The sequence below is a fragment of the Cimex lectularius genome, unplaced genomic scaffold (genome assembly GCF_000648675.2).
Source record: "Cimex lectularius strain Harlan isolate CLEC.00 unplaced genomic scaffold, Clec_2.1 scaffold34, whole genome shotgun sequence".
Lineage (NCBI taxonomy): Eukaryota > Metazoa > Arthropoda > Insecta > Hemiptera > Cimicidae > Cimex > Cimex lectularius.
The window spans coordinates 1,574,162-1,599,111 of record NW_019392635.1 but is presented as its reverse complement, the minus strand read 5'-3'; the positions used below and the strand labels follow the sequence as shown (position 1 = coordinate 1,599,111).

The 24,950-nt window shown below is 33.5% G+C and overlaps 2 protein-coding genes across 4 annotated transcripts; one reads left to right on the top strand and one right to left on the bottom strand.

The window, feature by feature from the left end:
- The first annotated feature begins 1,235 nt into the window (after positions 1-1,235).
- Positions 1,236-18,805, top strand: LOC106661863 (serine hydroxymethyltransferase, cytosolic). 3 transcript variants are annotated; one of them, XM_014385576.2, is made up of 13 exons: positions 1,236-1,555; positions 1,734-1,886; positions 1,947-2,066; positions 3,221-3,275; positions 5,187-5,273; positions 10,017-10,226; positions 16,503-16,678; positions 17,295-17,477; positions 17,543-17,755; positions 17,817-17,989; positions 18,053-18,227; positions 18,287-18,403; positions 18,479-18,805. In XM_014385576.2, exons 1-13 carry the CDS (start codon positions 1,462-1,464, stop codon positions 18,643-18,645), a joined length of 1,923 nt encoding a protein of 640 aa, XP_014241062.1. In that variant the 5' UTR covers positions 1,236-1,461; the 3' UTR covers positions 18,646-18,805. The 3 variants fall into 3 exon arrangements, with proteins under 3 accessions (XP_014241062.1, XP_014241066.1, XP_014241065.1); XM_014385580.2 differs by lacking the exons at positions 1,236-1,555; positions 1,734-1,886; positions 1,947-2,066; positions 3,221-3,275; positions 5,187-5,273 and adding an exon at positions 9,384-9,529; XM_014385579.2 differs by lacking the exons at positions 1,236-1,555; positions 1,734-1,886; positions 1,947-2,066; positions 3,221-3,275; positions 5,187-5,273 and adding an exon at positions 9,624-9,951.
- A 2,048-nt stretch (positions 18,806-20,853) lies between these two features.
- On the bottom strand, positions 20,854-24,927 carry LOC106661972 (40S ribosomal protein S2). The gene is made up of 4 exons (XM_014385757.2): positions 24,840-24,927; positions 21,840-22,068; positions 21,618-21,735; positions 20,854-21,395 (listed from the first exon to the last, which is right to left on the bottom strand). The coding sequence occupies exons 2-4, from the start codon at positions 22,062-22,064 to the stop codon at positions 20,908-20,910; spliced, it is 831 nt and encodes a 276-aa protein (XP_014241243.1). The 5' UTR covers positions 22,065-22,068; positions 24,840-24,927; the 3' UTR covers positions 20,854-20,907.
- Positions 24,928-24,950: the final 23 nt, after the last annotated feature.

The following is a 24,950-nucleotide window of genomic DNA, read 5'->3' as shown; positions in this document are numbered from 1 at the left end:
TCATTATTTCTCACACTATCATCGATTGTCTTTTACACACCATCACAAAATTTCTAATGACCTCCACTCCATACAAAATGATAAAATCAACACTAATAAACAAAATTTTCAAACTGTATTTAATCTGAATAGCACAAATTAAGCTGTTCAATAATCGGTCCTGTATAGAATAATAAGTTATAAATAAGTAAGTTTAACTTGCTTCCATTTTTTTAGTTTACATTTTACTTTATAAAATTTTAAAAATATATAAATTTTTTAAAAGCCTGAAGCAAATCTAAATAAAAATTATAATTGTGACTACATGTTAAGTGTAAGAAAGAACCCAGATATTTTTCTAAATAAATCATTAATCAATCTCCCCCACACTTCTCACTCTCGCTATCACACTCCCTCTCCCACTCAATCTCATTCCCACTCCATCTCACTCTCACACTCCCTTTCCCACTCACTCTCAATTCGTCTTCATCTCACTCTAACTCCCTCTCGCTATCATTCTTTTGCACTCACTCTCACTTTCACATTCCCTCTCCCACTCACTCTCAATTCCTCTTCATCTCACTCTCACTCCCTCTCCAACTCATTCTCATTCCCACTCCATCTCACTCTCATTTTCATACTCCCTCTCCCACTCATTCTCATTCCCACTCCATCTCACTCTCACTCACTCTCCAACTCATTCTCATTCCCACTCCATCTCACTCTCACTCACTCTACTCATTCTCATTCCCACTCCATCTCACTCTCACTTTCATACTCCCTCTCCTACTCACTCTCAATCCCTCTTCATCTCAATTTCACTCCCTCTCCAATTCACTCTCGCTATCATTTTTTCACACTCACTTTCCCTTTCACATTCCCTCTTTCACTCACTCTCAATACCTCTTCATCTCACTCCCACTTCATCTCACTTTCACTCCTCTCCAACTCACTCTGGCTATCATTCTTTCGTACTCATTCTCACTTTCACATTCCCTCTCCAACTCACTCTCACTCTCTCTCTCTTCTTCTCTTGAATAAGGAATGATGTAAGGGATGCTTATGTAAATTATGTAAATAATAAAGAGCTAAATAAGGAGTTTGTTGTTTTGTTATTTGAAAACGATTTTTCTTCCTCCCTCTTCCACGTGACAATGTAAAGGAAAGCAGCCATAGTAAAATATAGCTTTATAGTAAAATACATTTTGAAACAATATATTTTACTATAAAGTTTCAGTTTCTCTCGTAGTATTTTTTAGTAGAATGATGTAATTGAAGGCAAAAAATAATTTTGTCATTGCTCATCAGCTGTGATCAAGGTTCCAAGGAAGCCGGGTGAGGAGTTTCCTTCACGGTGACTTCTATCTCCCTCCAAAATTGCACGACAAGGTTCAAGAGGAAGTCAGAAGCAAAATTTTATGTTTTATAAAGTCATAATTCATCCCAACACATACCACAGTCGTTGATCCTCAATTGATTATCATGCCCAACTTGTTGGAATCGTGCGTCACTTACTTCGGGACGAAAGATCTTTACGTGATCTTCGGTATACAAAAATCGGCCGACGCCAATGAAAGTGAGTTGATTGTAGTGTAGACGTGTTGTAGTTTTGTAATTTAGCATATCATGGAAATTTTATGAGAATTTGGGACTTATCCCTAACAAATCTCTTGAACGCTATGGAGTGGAAGGAAATTAGAATGCTATTCTAGTGTTGAAGTGATATTAATTTTTTAATATTTGTTGTATTCTAGTTAATAAAGCATACAGAAAACTTTCTCTGAAAGTCCATCCTGATCGAGTAGCCAAAAAAGAACAGGAGGAGGCAACGGAAAAATTCAAAGTTGTTGGGCAAATCCATTCGATTTTGTGTGATCCGGATAAACGTGCTCTTTACGACGAAACTGGTATAATTTATACAATAAAAAATAAATAAATCAGCATTGATATTATCCTCATATTTCCAGGTATTATCGCCACAGAAGATTTGACCGATTTCGAAGACAAGGACTGGTACTCGTATTGGAGGTTGATATTCAACAATATCACTACAGAGCAATTAGTCGAGTATGAAAAGAAATATAAAGGTTTGTTCAAAAAAATAATAAAGTTTAAGACGATTTTCCATTTTATCAGTTGATTATCCTACTATCAACGTACAAATCATGAAGGGTGGGGTAAAATATTTCCTATTATTTAGATAGTAAAGAGGAGGAGGAGGATCTCATAAAAGCATACCGAGATGGCAAAGGTGATATGGATTATATATTAAATTTTATTCCGTACTCGAATCCTTTGGAAGAGCCTAGGTTGAGACGGATCATTCAGAAATTGATCGACAGTGGTGAATTAGAAGCGTTTGACTGTTTTCTCAATGAAAGTCCTCGAAAGCAAGAAGCGAGAAAACGAAAGGTCAGTCTCACATACACACACAACGCACATAAAAATTAATTTACTTAATGTTAGATTATTTCACTTATGTGTTAATTACAGTATGAAAAGGAAGAAAAGGAAGCACTCAAAGTTCAAAAAAAGAAAGACAAGAAAAAAGCTGAACTCGTCGATGAAGATGCCATTAAGGCGATAATGTTAAGAAAAAAAGAAAGAGAAGGACAAGCTGATGCATTCTTCAAACACCTTGAAGAAAAGTACTCCAAGCCGACAAAAAGTCGTGGCAAAAAGTCTGTAAAATGAGTCTTTGCCCCCTCCCAAAAAATGTTATTGTAATTCATTTAATGTAAATATTTTCTTTTGTGCTTAATAATTTAATCATTTCAATTTTTGTTCCTGTTGATGTAAACGTTTTTTTGTATGAAATAAAACTTGTTTTTGTCATTTGAACATTGCCTTTTTTATTATATCTTCCCCCCCCCCCCAAGGGTTTGCAACAGCAGAGGTCATATCAACCCTCAGAGTGCTGGTGTTTTTGAAAAAAAAAATTTGTAAGTTTGTCGGGTTCGAATCCAGCGGCCCTGCATTCGAACCTGGGACCTTTATCTTATAGTGATGAGCACCATGTCAACGCCTAAACCGTTGCGCCCACTGATGCCCCCCCCCCCTATTATATCTTGTATGTGCAAATGCAACGTTTGACATCCATGTAATCTGTTTCTGAAAACACATTTTCTTGTTATAAAAAAATGTCTTTCCTGTTGTCACAAGACAGAATTTGTATTAACAAACCATTAAAACTAAATGTAATTCATCTTTTTAACATTTAAAATAATTTTCTTTTCAACAGATTCAAGAAAGAAATTTACGGCTAACAAGTTAACAGTGAATGCGCAGTACTATTTGTAAGATTTTTTATTTTATCACACCTCACTCTTAAGCCTTAAAATTACTTTATTATTATTATTATTTTTTTTTTAATGGCCTTTTGAAACTTGTAATTTTTGAGGGGACGATTATGTGAGCAATAGTGGGAATTGAACCACTAAGTTGACTACTGCAGTCCCCAACTGGACCATGTTGGTGTTCTTATTCTTTCTGGTTTTGTCTGCCAGATTCATTTTGCCATCTATAATGGTTGGCCTGTGTGTTATTCTGTCAGTCCATGTCAATAAAAACTCCACTGAAGATTGCGAAGCAGACAAGAATAATATAAGAGAGAATTTCTATATTTTCACGCATCATCTTGCAAATTTTTTTTCCATAAGAATAAAATGATAAAGTGATTGTATTAATTGGAGTGGTGAAGACATACTGTTGCAATTTGTTTCAGCTTGAGCCAGAACATTCGAAAAACCAAAACTTCTAACAGAACAGTTTATCGACAAATCCATTTGCTTTTGGATACAGAGAAATTTCAAAAAATTACACACAGACAAACTACTGCAGGTGGTGAAATGCAATAATAACAAAAGCAGCAAGGATTGGAAACAATGAAGTTACAGATTTGGAGGAATTTGCCCTTTACTTCTATAGATAAGAAAATATAAGGGAGAACACCATTCTCTGTACTAGGATGAACAAAGCTTTAACTTCAAATGTGGAAAACCTGATTTTAAAGGGAAAAATAATAACAGAGGACCCATCTTGTGCTCAAAATCAATTTTCATATTGAAAAGAATGTTACCTTGTACGGAAGCTGGCACTCTTCTATTATGTAGAGGTACTGATGACATCCTAAAAGTTAGGTGTTGCAAATTAGTGTGACCTATTCTGAGTCACATAACAACCCAATTCTCAGAGGGTAGTCTACAAATTATGATTAATACTCAGTAGCATTCCTTTCTATTTATTAGAAACACACACTTATTTTGTAAGGTATATCTTGTGACCTCTGTGTTTGAAAGTAAATATATGTGTCAACTGTGGCCTATTCTGAGCTTGGAAAGAATTGTGGTTTTTTCTGTTCTATGTAAATTTATTACAAGTTAATCAAATCTTTAAAAAATCTAACCAACTAGCATTTAGCAGATTGCATCTCTAGAAACTAGATGATCACAAATAAGGGTATATTCTCTTTTACATGATTTTTTTCTTCTAAAGAGCTAAAAAGTGTTTCTTCTTCTTACTGTGCTGTCTCCGGATGACTATGCCATCAAACTAGTTTTTCAAGTAGCTTATGATTTTATATAATGGAGAACTTTTATGTGGGACTGAGCTTTTTTTCTCTTATTATTTAGAGTTATTTTAATTATATTTTCCAACACAATGCAAATATATAAGTAAAGTCAAATGGCTATGTTTGCTTACGAAATTATCACAAGTGGCTGTGTTAGTGTTTTCACAAGAAGGGAGAATCGATTAAACCTTTAAACTTTCATCGAACATATGTATTTGTAAAGCATACAATTCATTTCTGTATTGAGCAGCTTTCATTCCAAACTCATCAGAATCACTTACTTTTGTCACATTTGTAGAAATTCTATTTGTAAAAGAGGATTATCAAAAGTGGACAAATTTATGAAAATATTTACACATATTTGTGGAATGATGGAGCGTAACGATTTTTATACTATTAAAATTGCAGATAGGTAAATGATTTCTTTTATCTCCATCAGAAAATATTAATTAGAATATATATGTAAAGGTTAGACGAAATACTCTAAGAAAATAAATAGATAAAATAATAATAATACATAACTGTGTATGATTTACATTTCTACTCCTTATACTTATCTTCTATAACAAAACCAAAGTTATTTAAAACAATTGTTTTTAAAAAAATATTTCCTAAAATAATGATTTTTCATTTACAGCCCACAAAATAGAGGTCCTGTCATTATCGACCACCCCACACTTTCGTCCAAAGAGAATATTCCTGCCAAGAATGTGCAAATAAAAAGGTATTCAGATAAATCTATGAGATTTATCTGTCTGATTACTGATTAGTGATACCATTGACTAATAAATAATTTTCCACCTAATTAAAATCATTAAATAAAACAAGGAACAATTTTAAACATAGAAATCCTATTTTTAGTCTGATTTTTATTTCACTGGAAAAATGAATGTATTTGACATAAATTATAATTAAAAAAAAAAAAATTAATCATATAAATATCTTTCATATAATCCACTTAATTACCAATATAATTTCAAAACACACATAAACCTTAAAATGTTGTTTTAATTTTTATCTCAAACAAGCAAGAGTATCACAAAAAATCTCAAGATTTGTTCACTGTGTTGTTGATTAATCTTTATGATTACATTGCAGTTTCAAATTATCACATTTATGTGTTTTTATTTAATCATTTCAATTTTTGACAAAGTATGAATTGCTTTTATTTTTTTAACAAAAATTAATAGTTAATTGTTCAGAAATCGTGAGATGCGGTCTGTTGAGATGTAGGTTTCAGAAAAACATCTTTATCATACCAATGTTCATCTCACGAGACTGCATCTCACGATTTCTGAATAATCATCGACAAACAGTCACTAATCACCACACACACAAAAAAATTAATAGGTTGAATCGAGGGCTGGTGGAGACGAGTCAGCTCTCCGGTTCAATGAGTCTCTAGACTCACGAGGTATGTGAATGATTTCTAGAGCAAGAACTTTCCTCACTCTCAAGTAAACATCATTTCATTAATGAGAGAGAAGCTGCTACTGTGTCTGGGTGGCCCTACTGGGAGGTGGTGCTCTCCCCTGATGGGGGTCACTCTATGCCTTGAGCATACTATCTTTGTATAAAAGAAAAATATTATTTGATATCATATTATATGGCTTAAATGGTAGACAGCCTATAAATAATAAAAATAAATAAGTAAATAAAAGAAATAACAAAAACACAAAAAGTGGGGAAATGTTAGAATTGATAACCATCTTAGTAATAATTTAGAAATTGTGAAATGTGGTCTTGTGTGATGAGGTTTAGAAAAACATTTTCTTTAACATGCCAACGTTTCGATCCTTATGGAGATCATCTTCAGGGCCTGGGATTTATAAACATTTAAATTTAACAAATACATGTTGGACGTGGAAAAAATTGAATTTATACAATGCTAGAAATTTTAGACTCAATCATACTTTTGTACTCACTCAAAGTGTTTGTTTTCTGCGTAGATGTGTCATTATTGAATGTCGTGTTGAGCAATCTGTGCAGTAATGACACAATACAAACATTTTGAGTGAGTACGAATACTTTGAATTGTTGTACATAATATTTGTATAATTTAAACAATGTTTATAAATCCAAGGCCCTGAAGATGATCTCAATAAGGATTGAAACGTTGGCACGATAAAGAAAATGTTTTTCTAAACCTACATCACACCAGACCGCATCTCACGATCTCCAAATAATTAACTAACGGTCATTAAACACCACACATTATAAACAATTTTTTTATTCATTTAATTTACAATAAACATAATTTAAAACAAAATTCCTTCATATAATTTACAATAAATATAAATTATAATTTATTGGGGCTAGCAATTTAGAATGAAAAAAATTTAAAATATTAAAAAATTAATTACATTTCTGAAATCGATAAGTAACAATTCAATAAATTGCATTACGAAAAGAGATGTATACTTTAGTTCTTAGTTGTTTTTTCTCATGTGATTAATGATCGGTGCTGATTTTAAAAACTTTGATTTATATCACAATCGTATGTACTCCACATTTCAATTTCACTATTTTATTTTTTCCAAAAACTTGTTCAAGTCCTTAAGTTTTTTAAAAATCTTTTCATATTTTTAAATCATCTGCCAATGTCCGAGGTGGTTAGGGATGATTTTTGATTTTCATTTGCGTTCCAGCCATTGTTCAGTAAACGGTGTTGGTAAATGTCTAAAAATACATTATGGAGAAGAGAGGAAGGACCCCTGAATTTGGAATATTATAAGGAAATAATTATTATTAATAATAATACAGGGCAAGAATTCCATGCAGAGTATGAAGAGATGTTTCGAAACATAAACCCTGTGGAAAATGCTTTCATTTAAATGATTTTTTTTTTAAGTTTAATAAGCGGTATTAAAGACTTACTATTGATAATCATTTTTACACTTTTTTAATAAAAATTTTATTTCCTACCTAAGAAATTAGAATATTTTTGTTTTTATTGACACTATGTTTCAAAAATAGTTGGGCTTGGACATTTAAATTGAGACTTATTTTAACTTATTCCACCAAAATGATTGGTTAGCTGCACAGATTGCTTCAAAACTGGTACAGTCCAAATTTTAAATTTTTGGCAATGTGAAAATAATACAATAAAAATGAATTTAAAAAATATCTAAAATGCATGGCTCTAAAATGTTTTTTGTCTTCTGTACAAATTTTACAAATTGACCATATTTTCAAAATACTCGCTAGAAATGGAAATGCAGTATCTTGAATTTATTTTTTTTCCATGATTGTTGTGACATTACATAAATCTTTATATAAATATATTTATCTAAAAACATTTTCACAGTAGGGTCCCTTTACAGTGAATAGAAAAATATAAAATAATTAAACAACAAAGGGGTCACCAAATATAATGCAAGAAATAATAATTAATAAACAAAATTTATATGGTATTAACGTTGTTGAATATGAATGAAGGAGAGAAGTAGGTATAAAAGAGAGAAGAAAAAGATATGTTGAATTATACAATCTTGAGAACAAAATCATGTTGAGTTAATTTGATCAAATCATGAATTGCCTGAAAAAAAAGTTGATAGCTTCACACCTGAAAGTCCGAATGGGGTGGGCCGACCTAATATGCTGCAGAAGGGAATTCAACAAACACAGCCCAGCAACTCTAAATGAATCATTCATAGATTTGGCTCTATGATACAAGTTTTTTATAATATTTAAACTATGGGAAAAATTAAAATTGAATACAGTGACTAAATCCAGAGCTTATCTTTAATTTTAAATAAGTAATTAAGAGATTGGAGTTTAAGGTAATCAAATAAAGGCCGATTCATTGCTTTGTTGTCGAAAACCAGATTGAAAAGGTGAAAGCAGTGAATGAGTATCAAGAAAGTTATTAATTTGTTTAAACATAATGATTTCTAGAGGTTTAGATAACATGGGTAGAATGCTTATAGGTCGAAAAACATTTGGAGATGTTGGTGATGAAACTTTAGGAAAGGGCTTTCTATTGGTTAAATTTATTTTTCTTTCGTTCAAGTATGTCACAGAAAATCAAGGTAGATTGTCCGCTGCTTCTTACAGATGTGATCACCAAAATCTCATTGGTTTTCTTTAGATAGGTACATGCATTGTGTGTATAATACCGTGTCCTTCAGGAGCTATTGTACAGTGTTGGGCAAAAATTAGTCATGTCTAATGATTAATGATTGATCACTCAGACTGTTAGTCATGATTGGTAGTAAGTGACTAATTTAGTCATTAGTCGCCATATGTGATTGATGGCTAAATTAGTCATTAGTCGCCATATGTGATTGATTGTGACACAACGGTTTTTAGTAGGTGTGTTGGTGTCTCCTCTGTTTCTTTGCACATGCAATGTTGGGTTATGCCAATCTTCAGATGACCATTTAGCTTGTAGTGTCCTATTATAATCCTGTTAGGATTTGCAGTTTTTTCCTGCTTCCTTTAATATATTCTGTTAGCATTTTCCTTCCAAAGTTTGTTAGGAGATTCTTACATTGTTTTTGCTCAATGAGTGAGTTCCATTGTTCCCTCATTTTCCTTTTATCCTTCTGTCTGAGGTGCTTATTGATAGTGTGGATTCCTATGCCACAGAAGAGCTTTGATTTTCTTTAGTTTGTACTCAAATTTATTTTTATTGAAACTTAAAAAAAGTGTGGGAAAATCTTAGAATTGATTCATCATGGCTAGCTATTGAATTGTACTTTTTATCAAACTAGTTTCTCAGACAATGTCATGATTTTTATTAATTTCATTTATCTCTCCTCGCCAGTTAATTACGCTGATCTTTTATCAAATCATTTCTCCTATAATAAAAAGATAAATCGATTCAAAAAAAGATTAACGTAGTGTCCCCTCCAAACCACTTGTTTTTACCGTTATTCAATTTAGAGGCATTTCAAATAAATTATCAACCCAAAGATTAAAAAGTATTAACAAATCAGTTCGTTTTGGTCTGTTGGCTGAACCGTTTGTGTATAAATTGTAAGTACTTTAAATTTTTCATTATATTTCGTCTTATCGTTGAAATCGCTGTAAATTTATATACTGGCGTTTTGGAGCCTTTTTCCTTCTCCTGAGGTTGTACACTTGTTTCGTGTATTTATATATTGATACAGTTTGTTTAACGTTCGGTTGGAATTTTTTCAAGCCCTGACGATTTAATAAGACAATATTCATGTGAGTTACCTCTTAAGATTATAGGAGAAAACCACGTGGGGGTGTCGGTAAAATGTAATAATCATGACATTTACATGATCCATTTATCTTAAACGATCCTGATAATTTTATCTCACCTCGCTCGGTCAATTTTTTTTTCTCACACTCCTGCCTTGTCGTTTAAACATGCTGAACACGGTTAGCAAACTGTTGAGGAACAGTGGTTGTAGGAACACAGTTGTCATAGCGTAAGTTCTAAACAGACCTGCATAATTCTTCGATGCACCTTTAACAATCCTTTTACCGTTTGCAGACTTAGGAACATGGGCATTTCCGACAATATTCTACACCAGTCGGTCTGGGACTCGGATCCTGAGCTTTTCGAGATGATGAAAGACGAGAAAAAGCGACAACGCAGAGGACTGGAACTGATAGCCTCCGAGAACTTCACCTCGCTCGCAGTACTCCAGTGCCTGAGCTCCTGCCTTCACAACAAATACTCCGAAGGCTTACCTGGCCAGAGGTATGAACTACACAAAATATTTATATGTATCTGTAATGATATAATGATCATAGGCGATTATCTATTCAACGACAAAACTATTTTAACTTTATCAGTAACTTCACTAATTTCGTGGTCCGCTTGACCAATTAATACATTACAATTAATTAAGGTTTTTAGTTGAGATAATAAAGTCAATGACACGAGCGGGATTTGAACCCACGATCTTCGGCTAGATATACTGCTGCTCTACACTTGAGCTATCGTGACCTCCAGGACCTCGAGGTCACGATAGCTCAAGTGTAGAGCAGCGGCGTATCAAGCCGAAGATCGTGGGTTCGAATCCCGCTCGTGCCATTGACTTTATTATCTCAACTAAAAACCTTAATTTATGTAATTTATCAGTAACTTTCACGATGAAGAGCTAAGAGATATTACAACACTCTTTCAAGACTACTTGATGATGACTGACAAACGACTAATTTGCAATAATATTCTAAAACTGATCTGGAATTATGGACTGTAACTCTGTGGCTCTACTAAACGTTCCAACATACAATCAAAAAATACTTAGAAAAATTCTACCTGCACCCTTCTTACGTATCGATTGACACTATCCACACTGATCTTAATATACCCTCTGTACGCAACACTGTCCTATCTAGATATGATAAGTTTCACAAATCACTCCCAGTCAACATTAACCCATTTATCCAACTACTCTCATCCCGCCAAATCCCTTCAAAACCTCTATGTAAGCTCAAAAGGCGATGGCCCAGGGATCTCCTATCTAGTGAAAGCGAAGTGTGATGGAATGAATCTAAATTAGAATGCTGCCAATGAGTTTCTTCTCTACTCTTTTTTTTCTCTTTACTCTTGTTCACTGTTACTTGTTACCCAAAATTGTGGGTGTTGTAATATTCATTTAATTAATTAAATAAATAAAAAAGAGCTAACGACATTTTTTTCTTGAGATCTGGAGATATTCTTTGAAAATAAAAAAATAAAAACGTTTGACATCTTATCTTCCAGGTTGAAACATTTTTCCCTTATGAACATTTTTTTTATCGTTTATCCAAACTTTAAAGAATTTTTAGTGCACTCCTTAAAAGAAAAATTGTGGGACAAAATTGTCATCCAGATAATTCGCAATTTATTTAATTGTCATTGTATTTAATTATTTTGAAATGGTTCCATTAACCAATTATTATTTCAGCTTTAATACTTACATTAAAACTAATTTTGATAATAAAAATCATTCATTCTGTATCTCAGATACCGTGCAGCTTAATCTTAAATCCCTCTCCCCTTGAAATATTAATATTTGTCGCAGATCGTCACCGTGACGCACATAGATTGGTAGATGTACCCTTGAATAGTCGATAACCCCTCAACCTTTATTTTTATCTAGAATAGAATAATCAATGCTAAATATAATCTCTGTCTTCTCTCTGGATGTATAAAAAAAATTGGCTTTGTTCTATTAGGATGTGGGCTAAATAATATTTAGCTTATAAATCTATTTGATTAAAATTTTAATTTGGTTAACATGGTTTTATAAATTATCAACCAACCTCAACTTTTTAAAAATAATTTATAATGCAATGGTACATGGCAGAGTTTTATGTGATCTGGCATGGGCTTGGGGTAATTTGAGATGAAAGATTCTGTTGTCGTGCGCTTATTAGAGAGATATGCTAAGTTGGAGAGTCTCAGAAAAACGGTGGTAGTCCTCTGGGTACCCGGTTACATTGGATTCGGAGACAACGATGAGGCAAAGAAAGCCAGGCTTTCAAGCTTTACACAAGCATAAAGAATGTTGGCAGCTCCAACAGGCCAGATCGAGGGGGGAGCTCTTGCGTATCAAGAGCACGACTGACAATCTGAAACTCAAGTAAGGGATGGTGCTTACCCTCTTGAGAATAGGCCATACCTGACACACCCAGACTCAAAACTCACACAGGTGTTCCAGTTGTACAGAACTGCTCACTGTGTCACACTTGATCAAGGAATTTGTTGGGTCCTGTTTTTTTAAAGGGGATGTTTCCCTATCTTTGGAGTGTAAATATTGTATGTAATTACTGTATATTATATACATGTTTATGAATATAGTTGTGTGAATGAGTAAATGAGAGGGTCATTGGCAGAATATCAAGTACCCCACAACCCTCACAGTGCATTGGAGGCTGATATGACTCCAATTTCAATAGCCCCATTAAAAAAAAAATCTATTTAACATTTATTATATTATTTTCTCTATGGTTTCAGTAATAGAGCATATTACTAAAAATTGTTTTACAATTTCAGTTAGTTTTAAATTGCTCTATGGCCAAGGGTATATTTGTTGTTTTTAAATATGATTTTACAATATAAATTTATTAGTCCTCCCTTACATAATTATTAAAAACTTATTTATTCAGTTTGGTTTACATTTATCTGAATACTTGAATGATGAAGTGAATTCCTATTTAAGCCTTTCTTAAACATAACTTTTTGATACTTGCTTCATGTGTTTCTGACAATTTATTTAACTCATCCCAATTTTCAGTTTTATTCCGATGCAAATTGAATTCAAATTTATTCTTTTCTGCTAAAATCAACCTATCTGCTGTTATGTTTTGTTGTTTGTAACATCCTCACCTAGTATTTTGCGTGACCTATTGTCATGATAATTCAAAGTGTAATTTGTGTGTGTAAACACAAAACAGTTTCTAGATATACCAAATAATTCATGGTGTTATTCAATTGTAACTTGGCTATCTCTGATTATCAACAATGTAATTTGTTGTAGAAAGGGGTTATTATTATTATTAATTTTTAAGGTCGTTTTAATGGCTAAGGTCATTTCACGCCCTAACATCCCAAACCTTCTATCTTAGTTTAGCTATATCCCTTCTGAGTGCTATAAAGCTCTGACCAAACATTCACTCGTAAACTAATTTATCCTATTGCCATCCAAAGCTTTAATTTATCCTTTTAAAATTCTTAATTTGGAAGGCCAAATGTATGCAAAAATCCCATTTTAAATTACATATAAAATTTATTTCTGCTTTTTTTTAAATTATAATTTTGAATTTTTGTTCCATAATTTAAACATTTCCCATAGGGGCTTGTATGGCTAATAATAATAAATAATAATAATAATAATTTATATATATATATATTTTTTATTTTTTTTAGGGAGCTATCTTTCTTATTTAAATTGCGATTTTGGGCATTGCAGTTTATTACCCTCCCTGCAATTTGTATTTTCTTCCATTTCATTTTTCCTCTCCGGCAGCCTCAAAAATTCCTGAAAAAACATTCAATGGTATAACAATTTGGGAAAAGCCTAAATCTCATTATAAATTCCAATAAATTTGAGAAAGCTGAAAAGTGCTCTTCGAAAGAAACACTGGGGACCCAGTAACTCCTGTAAATCACTCGAAAGGTTGAGCCTTTGCCTAAAGAGTTGCAAAGTGCGACAGTCGACCAAAATATGTTTTACTGCCAAAATGATACGCTCTCCACTTCGCATACATCGAGGACAAGTTGGAAGGTTGTTGCTTATTAAAAGCCTATTATGGATTAGCCTGATGTGACTTATTCGCAATCTAGAGAGAATACAAGTTCTTTTCTTTCAAGTTCCTCAGTTGGCCATTTATGTACAACTGGCTTAATTTCTTTCATACTATCTCTACAGACATTCCATCTTGCCGCCAACTTTCGTTTGATAATGTTTTTAACATAAACGACTACATCATCTGGGCGGAGAGGAAATTGATCTGTTCTTTGTGGTTGGTTTGCAGCCTTGCCTGTTGATCAGCTTTTTCATTTCCAGAAATGCCGACATGACTAGGAACCCAAACGAATACATGTTAGTTAAGTGTTCTGATTTCATAGAGAGATTTGTGAATTTCTAAGATATATGGGTCAACCGAGAAATTATTTTCGATGGCTTTGAGACCACTTTTCAAATCAGAGCAAATAATGGCATTACAAATTCCTCACGATTCCTTTATAATGCTCAATGATCTTCTGATAGCATGAAGTTCAGCTGTGTATACGCTAGCCTCATTCGATAGAGATCAGCTGAGGTTATACTCATCAGCAAATATCCCACACTCTGCACCAATTTCATTTTTAGACCCATAGGTATAAAAAACTTCATAATTGGGATAGTTATTTAAAATTTGCAAGAATTCTGCCTGTTCAATAAGGCCAGATGTTCGATAATTGTGGCAGTAGGTAATGACACGGCGGAATATCTAGCAATTTAAAACCTTTAACTGCCAGGAAGGTATTCCCTCCTAATCTCAACATTTCAGTACCGCGGATTCCCAATGGTCTCGTCCTAGTTCTTAGGAACGAATACATATCTTGGTGAGGGTTATGGAAAAATGAAGGAAATAGAAGATGGAAAGGCTTAGACCAAAGTCTAGCAACAAACCTAAGAATTGCCTCCTCCCAGAAAAGATCCGGAGGAAAGACACCGGCGTCATAGCAGAGACTATATAAAGGGCTTGTCTAAACGCCCCTGTTGCAATCCTGATACCTTGGTAATAAATCCTATCTAGCGGTTTTAAAGTTGATATTCGCGCTGAAGAGTAACCTGCTGCTCTGTATCGAAACTTTGCTCCTAAGTACATGCTGAATATTCTTAAAAGAATGTCTCTATTCGCTCCCCAATTATAATTAGCGAGGAATCTCATCAGGCCTAGTATTTTGCTTCCTGAATTAGACAATTGGGCTATTTGAGGTTTCCATTGAAGGGCTTTGTCGAAAGAAACACCCAAATATTTGACAATATCAACTTCCTTTATTTCAACGCCAGAAAAAAAAAAGCCGAGATGATATTATTATTTATTTTTTATTTAGAGCATGTTCAAGGTGGGAATTTTGAATAGATAGATTAGATACTTTTATTTACAACAAAAGAAAAAATACTACTTAAAAAAAATGTGTGTGTATATATTTGTTTCTTTATATATAAAGTATATACATGAATTAAAACCGTCTGCCAGAGTTTGTTGCTGGTATCATAAAAATAATATAGAAATTTAAAAAAAAAATGATTAAAAAAGCCGGTAGGTAAATTAAAAAATAAAATTACACTATAGTAAATAAGTAAAATAATACAGAAAAGTAGAAAGGTGAGATGATTTTAGAGAGCAAACCTGAAATATAATGTGTCGTAACAGTATGATAAGTAAATCATTGATGGACCAGTTCAAATCTGTGCCTCCATGCATGGCAACTGTATTAAATACACCATTACACCATCCAGATATCTAATTAGGAGATGCTTACTTAATAGGATGGATGGATAGAAGATTGAATACGAATGTGTGGTGATTAGTGACCGTTAGTCGATAATTATTCAGAAATCGTGAGATACGGTCATAATAATTGAATACGAAGAAGACATTTGTTTCTATTATATTGACATATTTTTAGTAGCAACCTATGAAGATGGTCTTTCCACCCTGAAGAATTTTCCCAAGAAGGAGAAAAGTCGGAAATCATAATCCTTGAAAATATTCCACCGATGAGAGAACCATGAAGGCTTACGCTCGATAATTGCTATAGACGTATACCTAGAGAGCTGGGCAACAGCAGAACGAAGAGATCTTAAGATCACATTGAAGTTTAAGGATATGAACAAAAAGTTCATGAGATTTCCAAATACAACAAATAGTTAGGGGTAGCTGAAGACAGAGAAAATAGTTTCAGGATAAAAAATGACTCAGACTGTTGCCATCCTAAAACCTAGCCACCTCCTTTTGGGAATTTTGAATATTTGTAATATTAACAGAAAAAACAAACAGCCAACAGTAGTCTAAATGAGAAAATACAAATCTGCATAAGAGTTTTTCTAAGATATATTGGTAAAAGAATAATTATTAAAGTAATGTATGCACATTATGCACATATATGTTATATTTTGTTATTTTCTTATTTGTCTATCATTCCAATTTGTAGAGAGGCAGAGTAACCATGGTTCTTAGCCAGCCTATAAAAAGCTTGCTACTACAAATAAAGTATAATAAGTATAATAAATTAAGACTATTTGCGCGCTAGCTATTTTATGTCATAAAATTATTTAAACTAAATTTTCAATTTACTGTATATAAGCACTCACAATACTTGCCACAAATTTATTTACATTTTCTTGTGATCAGGACAACATGGGCTCCAATTTAGAATTGGTGTTATATTGGATTTAATGATTTGAGGAAATATATAAATATGGTTCTATCTTTTCTGTATGCTTCTATATGTAATTTTTTCTAAGTATTTGTGTCTTGTTAACCATAGGTATTATGGTGGAAATGAGTTTATTGACAAAGTGGAACTTCTGGCCCAAAAGAGAGCACTGGAAGCGTTTAGTTTGAGCAATGAAGAATGGGGTGTAAATGTTCAACCGTATTCTGGATCTCCAGCTAATCTCGCAGTTTATACTGCTCTTTTACAACCACACGACAGGATAATGGGTATGTAATTTTGTTTTTGAACCCATTGACCCTCAGTTAGATTAGTTGAAACCTCCGTTAGATAAGTTCAAATAAATAAGAAGGCATTTTAGAGTGGGTGAGAGTGTGAATGGGTTTGGATTGAGACTGCTTGGGGGCTGAAATGACCTAGCTGTTGAGCCCTGGAGCCCAACCTCGGTGGCTGGATGGATAAATCCTAGGACTGACCCCGGACTGCCAACACCCAGGTTGGGTGATTTAGAGGCCTGCTGTAATTTATTGTAAAAAATACAAATCAATTAAGGTTATACTATAATTAAATACAATAAATTACAAAAACTAGAATTACCAGTGGACTGTGAGAGGGGTCAACTTTGTTCATGTGTGTATGCATTCAGTAAAATTAAACACAAATATGGAAAATGCGGCAAAAAGAGGGGAAAATTGGAAAGGTTGAAGTTTGAGATGAGGAGTTGGTGTCCGGGTGGTTTGAAGTCAGGATAGCTCAAGTGGTTAAAACAGTGACGTCGTCGCAGGACATGGATTCAAAACTTGACACTTTTTCTTCTCAACCAAGACCTTAGATTAAAAGTATAATTAATTAAAATTAAACACAAACCTTATAAATTGCTTCTAGGTTTGGATCTCCCTGATGGAGGACACTTAACCCATGGTTTTATGTCAGCCCAGAAAAGAGTTTCTGCCACGTCAATATTTTTTGAATCCTTCCCGTATAAGGTGGATCCTAAAACAGGTTTAATCGATTATGATAAATTGGCTGAACATGCGAGATTGTTTCGACCTAGGGTTATCATTGCAGGTAAAACTATCATTTTTTTAATATTTATTTTTTAAATAAAACTAAATTGTTTATATTTGTTAAAGGTGTATCCTGCTATTCGAGATGTCTTGAATATAAAAGATTCAGGGAAATTGCTAATGAAGTCGGTGCTTATCTTTTCGCTGATATGGCGCACGTAAGCGGTCTTATTGCTGCTGGAGTGATCCCGGGACCTTTTGAATATTGCGATGTTGTGTCTACCACCACACATAAAACCCTTAGAGGGCCAAGAGCAGCTGTCATCTTTTTCAGAAAAGGTATAAAACGTTCTAACAACGTATCCGAAATTCGGTTTGATGTTTTTAAATTGCCTTTTAGGAGTCAAATCGACAGGAAAAGATGGAAAGCCGGTGTATTATGACTTAGAGACACGTGTTAACAATGCAGTTTTCCCAGCCCTCCAAGGTGGGCCGCATAACAATGCGATAGCAGGGATTGCCACAGCAATGAAGCAAGCAGCAACTCCTCAATTCAAGCAGTATCAGGCTCAGGTAATGTCTACAAATTGATTGATCTTTACATGTGGAAGAGCTAAAATAGTATTCTTTGTCCAGGTTGTAGCAAATGCAAAGAGGCTGTGTGCTGGGCTTCAAAGTCTTGGATATCAAATCGCTACCGGAGGGACGGACGTTCATTTAGTACTCGTCAATGTCAAACCTAAAGGATTGACAGGAGCTAAAGCTGAGTTTATACTCGACGAGGTTAACATCGCTTGTAACAAAAATACAGGTAGAATTTGAAGGGATAAAGCGATTTTTGGAAAAGAAAGTTAACATTTGTTATTTTAGTGCCAGGAGACAAAAGCCCACTCAACCCAAGTGGTATTAGGTTGGGTACGCCTGCTCTTACGACAAGAGGCCTCAAGGAACCGGAGATAGACAGAGTCGTTGAATTCATCGATGCAGGTAAATCAACAAGTCAATTTTTAACATTTCTTTTCAGTTTGAAAGGATTAACAATTGTCATAATTTCTATTTTAGCTCTGAACCTCGCAGTCGAAGCACAGAAAAAATCTGGTCCTAAACTTGTTGACTTTAAAAAGGAAATAGTATCAAATGAAGAGATTTCTGGGAAAGTGGATGCGCTTAAAAAGGAAGTCGAAGCGTTTGCTGAACAGTTCCCTATACCCGGATACCCAGATTATTAAAAAGAAAACATTTCCCATTGATAATCAATTGATAAATTTGCTCAGCTAGTATATATCGGCCAAATCAAATGTTTCCACATTGCATGGCCTTTTGTAAATTATTATCATAACTATAATCAAACACATTGTAAAACAAACAAATTAAATTAGTTTTAAAAAATTGTTGAATTAATTTAAAATAAGTTGATAATCAAAATGTTACTATGTGACGTAAATAAAAACTAGATGCAGTTTAAATAATTAAAATAAAATATCTGCTTCCTGTTCTGCCTATTTGCTCTAACTGTCCTGCCAGACACATTTCACCATTTTCAGTGGTTCATCCATCCATATTTTTAAATTTCTTGATTAAAGTTCTTTTTTTATAGGGTCCGCATAGCAAGGAAGTATAAGCCACTATTGTTGTGGAGTTCAATTCATAAGTCCTAATTATTACGTATTATATTTTTTTATTAGGCAATAACACATAGCAGTGTCTACTGTCTGTCAATTTTGAAACTGAGTAGGAGTGGTCTAGATGGTTTTGAAAACATCTGGCATTTAGTAGTTGCAATTATGGACAACTCACCGACTCGATAAATGCTTTGGTCAAGACCACTGCGGATGATATTAGCCTCATAAGTCATAGAACTCATAAGGCCATATAGGCCCTTTTCCATTTGATGAAAGCTCTTAGAGATTTGTCAGGCTAGCGGCCAGAAAACGAACAACTCAACTGTTCATGCCTTTTTTTTATTATTGGCGATATTTTGGACTTATTCTAGTCCTTCATCAGCCAAAACATTCTAGAAGGACTTGATGAAGGACTAGAATAAGTCCGCAACACGCCAATGCAAAAAGTCAATAGCTTAATCGTCATTCTCTGGACACTGACAAATTCTCCAATCATGCATCCATCATCTGGCTGAAAAGAAACACCAACTATAGCTCATATTATTCAAATTCCGTTTTCATGTTTTGTAATTATTTCTTTATAGGCTATTTTCATTTGAATGGATTGCTTTTACATAGACAATGGTTATTTTTATAAGTTATCAATTTCTTGTGCAAAGGTTGAAAATTAGAAAAGAAATGTGTCACGAGCAGGACTCAAACCTGTCCCCGGTGCTGTACCACTTGAGCTATTGTGATTTTGGCCCGAGACACCAATTTTTCTTCTCAACCTTCTTGCATAAAAATTGGATGAAATATTAAAAAAAAAAAAGTAACAAAAATAATTATATACATATACATATATGTGAAGGCAAAGTATTAACACTTTTTTAATCTGTGCTCCATGCGGAGTATTTTAATAAATGTAATACTTTCTAACATTAACATATTCTGACAGGTGGATTTGGTGGTGTGCTTTCCAGTAGTCATTCCTATTTATTTTTATGATTGATTTATAAGTGTAGTTTAGGCGTTAACGTTTTATTAGACAATATTTTACCCTTGTTAGTAGGTATGCCAGCAATGGATCAGAACGGGTTAACCAATTCTCAGACTGACACCCAGCATAAACCCACTAATTGCTCTCTGCAGTTAGCTACCATTTGCCAAATATGTTCATAATTTGTTTCGAAGTTATTTTTTTAAGTAATTATTTTTTAGAAAGTACAGCCCTATAACTCACATTACAGTTAAAATGATTGGAGATTTTTCAGAAAAGCTTAGTGAGCACGTAACATGACATAATTATGGAATAGGAAGTCACTTGGAGCTTTTTTGTATTGGGATTTTCCAAATTTTTAGTATTGATTTTTTTTTAAGGATAGTGTATTTTGAATCTTATGTTTTAACATTTCAAGATGAGCATTTAAATCAGGGCTGGAAAAAGTTTCTTTTTGACTTTTCCTGTTATGCTTTGGTAAATGGGTTGTTGAAAGACGATATATTGATGTTAACAACAGTTCAGGAATCCTTTTTTTTTTATAGAATTGAGTTATCAAAATGAATTTCAACGTTCTGATTGTAAAATGTTAAGAAAATGATTTATACCTGTTAAGAAAACCACTCAACAGGCTAGAAATGATTTAATTGCTGTCATTTTTATTAATGTTGTATAAACATGCATTATTTGAAACAAGAAAAAACCAAGCTTATTCCAAATTAATTTAACAACCTACAAACTGACAAGGCCATTATATTTAAAAATGAATTTATTTCAGTTAAAATACAAGAAAAATATAATGAAAAGGAAAAAGGTAAGTCAAAAACACTGCAGGGTTACTTCTTTTTTTAAATCATATTTATTTATGGCAGTTTCTAACAACAAATTGCCTAAGAATCAGTTCTGGATTGTGCCAATGCATGTGGATGATGACACTTCTCCAGATGTTCAGCAAATTTGCTGTAAGGAGGTGGCTCAAGTTTGCTGTCATTGTCCCAGAGATCGGGTGTTAAGTAGGCGTATGTCTTAGCAATTGCTGCGTAGGTTGCCTTCGCGAAATTGCCGAGTGTACCAGTTGATCCTCGGGCGGAGGTGTAGCAGTCCTCAATACCAGCCATTTGCAACAGTTTTTTGGGGACGGGAGCACCTACGATGCCAGTACCTCTAGGAGCGGGGATCAATCGTACTTGAACGGATCCGCACTTGCCGGTGACTTTACAAGGCACTGTATGAGCCTTTCCGATCTTGTTTCCCCAATAACCTCTACGCACTGGTACAACTGACAGTTTGGCGAGAATGATAGCTCCACGGATAGCAGTGGCAACCTCTTTCGAGCATTTCACGCCAAGACCGATGTGCCCATCACTATCACCAATTGCTGAAATGAAAATATTAATTAGTAATGGTTTTGTGTCACTACTGCTTTTTTTTATATTTATAATATATAATCATCAGATAGTGATGCATAAGATATAATCAAAAAGATTCATATTATAATCTATACAGTGGGTTGCAGTTATCATCATATAATGTTATGTAATGCATTATTGTTAACAAATGAAAACAATGATTAGATAATGCAGGCTTAGGGTGTACGTACCTACAAAGGCTTTGAATCTTGTCCTTTGCCCTGCACGAGTCTGTTTCTGAACAGGCATAATTTTGAGTACCTCGTCTTTCAAGTTAGGCCCAATAAAAAAATCAATAATTTCAAATTCCTAAAATAAAATGGAGAAAATCAACAATTACTTAATTTCCACATTGATTGACAAATCTAGGATCAAAATTGAATGTAATTGCAGAAAGGAAAAATTTAACATACCTTAATTGGAAGAGAAAACAGGTAAATATCTTCAAGAGATGTAATTTTCTGATCTTTGACAAGACGTCCAAGTTTAGTTACTGGGATCCATTCCTTTTCAGCCTCTTTGCCACGCCCACGACCACGGCCACGTCCTCTACCACGCCCTCGCATACCACCACGACCTCCTCGGCCACCAAATCCTCCACGGAAACCACCTCGAGCGGCTGGAGCTGCGTCCGCCATGTTGCTAAGTAAAAAAAAGTTGCAAAAAATTACAAAAAGAATAAGTGATATGCACAAAATCCTTTTTTCACCAATGAGACTACAATTGCATACATAAAACAATAATTTGTAAATAAACAATTAGAATTCGCTAATAAATTACATCAGTAATAAATATAATAGTTTAAAAAAATTAATGATGAAATTGAAATGTTTCTCATACAAGCCTGAGGAGCCTCAAGATATGAGCACATTATTTATGAATAAATAAAAAAACTAACTAAAAAACACTAAAACTTCTTAGTGCTCATATCAAATTATGTAGGACCTTCTACGGGTATGGTGAAATATCCTCAGGTGGAAAAAACAAAGTTTCAAGTACTAATCATCATGGTGAGCACATTATTTATGCATAAATAAGATATCAATTTCATATTTAAAAAATAAAAATAACTAAATTTTTAACTTGTCAGTGCTCATATCAGACACAGAGGATCTTCAACGGGTATCGTGAAATACCCTCAGGTGGAAACCAAATTATTTGTGCATAAATAAAATCAATTTCATATTTAAAAAATAAAAATAACTAAATCTTTAATTTGTTAGTGCTCATATCAGACACAGAGGACCTTCAACGGGTATCGTGAAATACCCTCAGATGGAAACCGCAAAGTTGCAAGTATTTATCATCATGGTGAGAACATTATTTATGCATATTTCACATTTAAAAACTAAAAATAACTAAATCTTTAACTTGTCAGTGCTCATATCAGTCACAGAGGACCTTCAACGGGTATCATGAAATACCCTCAGGTGGAAACTTCAAAGGTTCAAGTATTTATCATCATGGTGAGCAAATTATTTATGCATAAATAACATATCAATTTCATATTTAAAAACTAAAAATAACTAAATCTTTAACTTGTAATTGCTCATATCAGACATACAGGACCTTCAACGGGTATCGTGAAATACCCTCAGGTGGAAACCAAATTATTTATGCATAAATAACATATCAATTTCATATTTGGAAAATAAAAATAACTAAATATTTAACTTGTCAGTGCTCATATCAGACACAGAGGACCTTCAACGGGTATCGTGAAATACCCTCAGGTGGAAACCGCAAATTTGCAAGTATTTATCATCATGGTGAGCACATTATTTATGCATGTTTCACATTTCAAAAATAAAAATAACTAAATCTTTAACTCGTCATTGCTCATATCAGACACACAGGACCTTCAACGGGTATCGTGAAATACCCTCAGGTGGAAACCAAATTATTTATGCATAAATAACATATCAATTCCATATTTGGAAAATAAAAATAACTAAATATTTAACTTGTCAGTGCTCATATCAGACACAGAGGACCTTCAACGGGTATCGTGAAATACCCTCAGGTGGAAACCGCAAAGTTTCATGTACTAATCATCGCGGTGAGCACATTATTTATGCATATTTCACATTTAAAAACTAAAAATGACTAAATCATTAACTTGTAATTGCTCTTATCAGAAACACAGAACCTTCAAAGGGTATCGTAAAATAATCTGAAGGAAAGGAACTCCTGCTCTCCAAACCCAACGTATATGAACATAATACAGCAATAACTCACTGGCACTCTCAACACGACACACTAGAGTGACACACTTTCGCAGAAAAACACTTTGGGTGAGTAGAAATACCGTGATTGAATATAAAAAATATGTTTTTGCATTGTATAAATTCAATTTTTTTCGACATCCTACATCTATTTGATAAATTTAAACAATGATTGCTTATCCCAGGCCCTGGAGATGATCTCAATAAAGATCGAAATGGCACGAAAAAGAAAATGTTTTTCTGAAACCGACATCAAACCAGACCGCATCTCACAATTTCTGAATAATCAATGTACTTAGTCTTTGTTTCCTTCTAGATGCGTTATATCGAGATTTAACTGCATTTATATAGACCTAGAGTAAAAACTAACCTACTGCCACGTGCGTTATATTTCAAATTCCACGATTTCGTCGAAAAAATTCATTCAACCGAAAATTTGAAACACATATTTCAATTATTATTTTAATAAAAAATTGTTTACATATTAAATTAATTGTTAGATTGTTTATCTTTTAATTGTTACTGAAATTATAACTATTTCATTTTTCAAATAACGTCTTTCGTAATGAGATCAATAATATTTCCGTAATGAAATTTCTCAAAAGGATAGTTTTTTTAAAGTTTAATTAAACAAATAGAACATTTAGTTTTTCTAAATTAACAATTAGTATCCGTTTAAAACATAACATAGTACCCCAGACCTTCACTCCTAATCCTAACCTAGTAGCGGTACTCAAAGAGCACGTGGCTACAGCCGTTACGCTGGAAATTATTAAAAGCATTTTAGTTTAACAGAAAATACAATTAAGTTAGATTTAAATTAAATAACAAATGAAAAATCGGCACAATAAATACAGTGTAACACTGGTCCAACCAACTGATTATTTTAAGCTTGAACACACATATGTGTTCTTTACATTTAAAAAGTACGAGGTATTAACTTAAATCAGTTTAATTTATTGTCAGTTTAATTTAACATTTAAGAACAATTTCAACATTCTAAATTGCTATGCCGCGAGGCCATAAGGGCGCTTCCGACTTGGATTCAATTTTTTCACAAATTAAAACGGTAAAAATACAAACAAATAAAGTTCAATAGTGTTGAACAATGACCAATTTATACAGTTTTGAGTGAAATATGCTTAAATAGTATGTATTAAAAAGGGGAAAAGTAGAAAAGTCACTTACCTTCTTTACCCGTTGAAGAAATAAAGAATAATGTTCTGAAGCGTCCGTGTTGGCAAGTACTATTGAAGCTACACGTTAGGTAACATAAGAAAACAACATTTCCCTTAAAGT

Excerpts from the sequence above, each read along its gene's own strand:
- LOC106661863 (XM_014385576.2), top strand. The coding sequence starts at position 1,462 with ATGCCCAACTTGTTGGAATCGTGCGTCACTTACTTCGGGACGAAAGAT. Across the intron at positions 16,679-17,294 it reads ACCACACGACAGGATAATGG|GTTTGGATCTCCCTGATGGA; the intron begins GTATGTAATTTT and ends AATTGCTTCTAG. Across the intron at positions 17,990-18,052 it reads TCAAGCAGTATCAGGCTCAG|GTTGTAGCAAATGCAAAGAG; the intron begins GTAATGTCTACA and ends TTCTTTGTCCAG.
- LOC106661972 (XM_014385757.2), bottom strand. The coding sequence starts at position 22,064 with ATGGCGGACGCAGCTCCAGCCGCTCGAGGTGGTTTCCGTGGAGGATTT. Across the intron at positions 21,736-21,839 it reads TGTTTTCTCTTCCAATTAAG|GAATTTGAAATTATTGATTT; the intron begins GTATGTTAAATT and ends ATTTTATTTTAG. Across the intron at positions 21,396-21,617 it reads AAGATTCAAAGCCTTTGTAG|CAATTGGTGATAGTGATGGG; the intron begins GTACGTACACCC and ends TTTTCATTTCAG.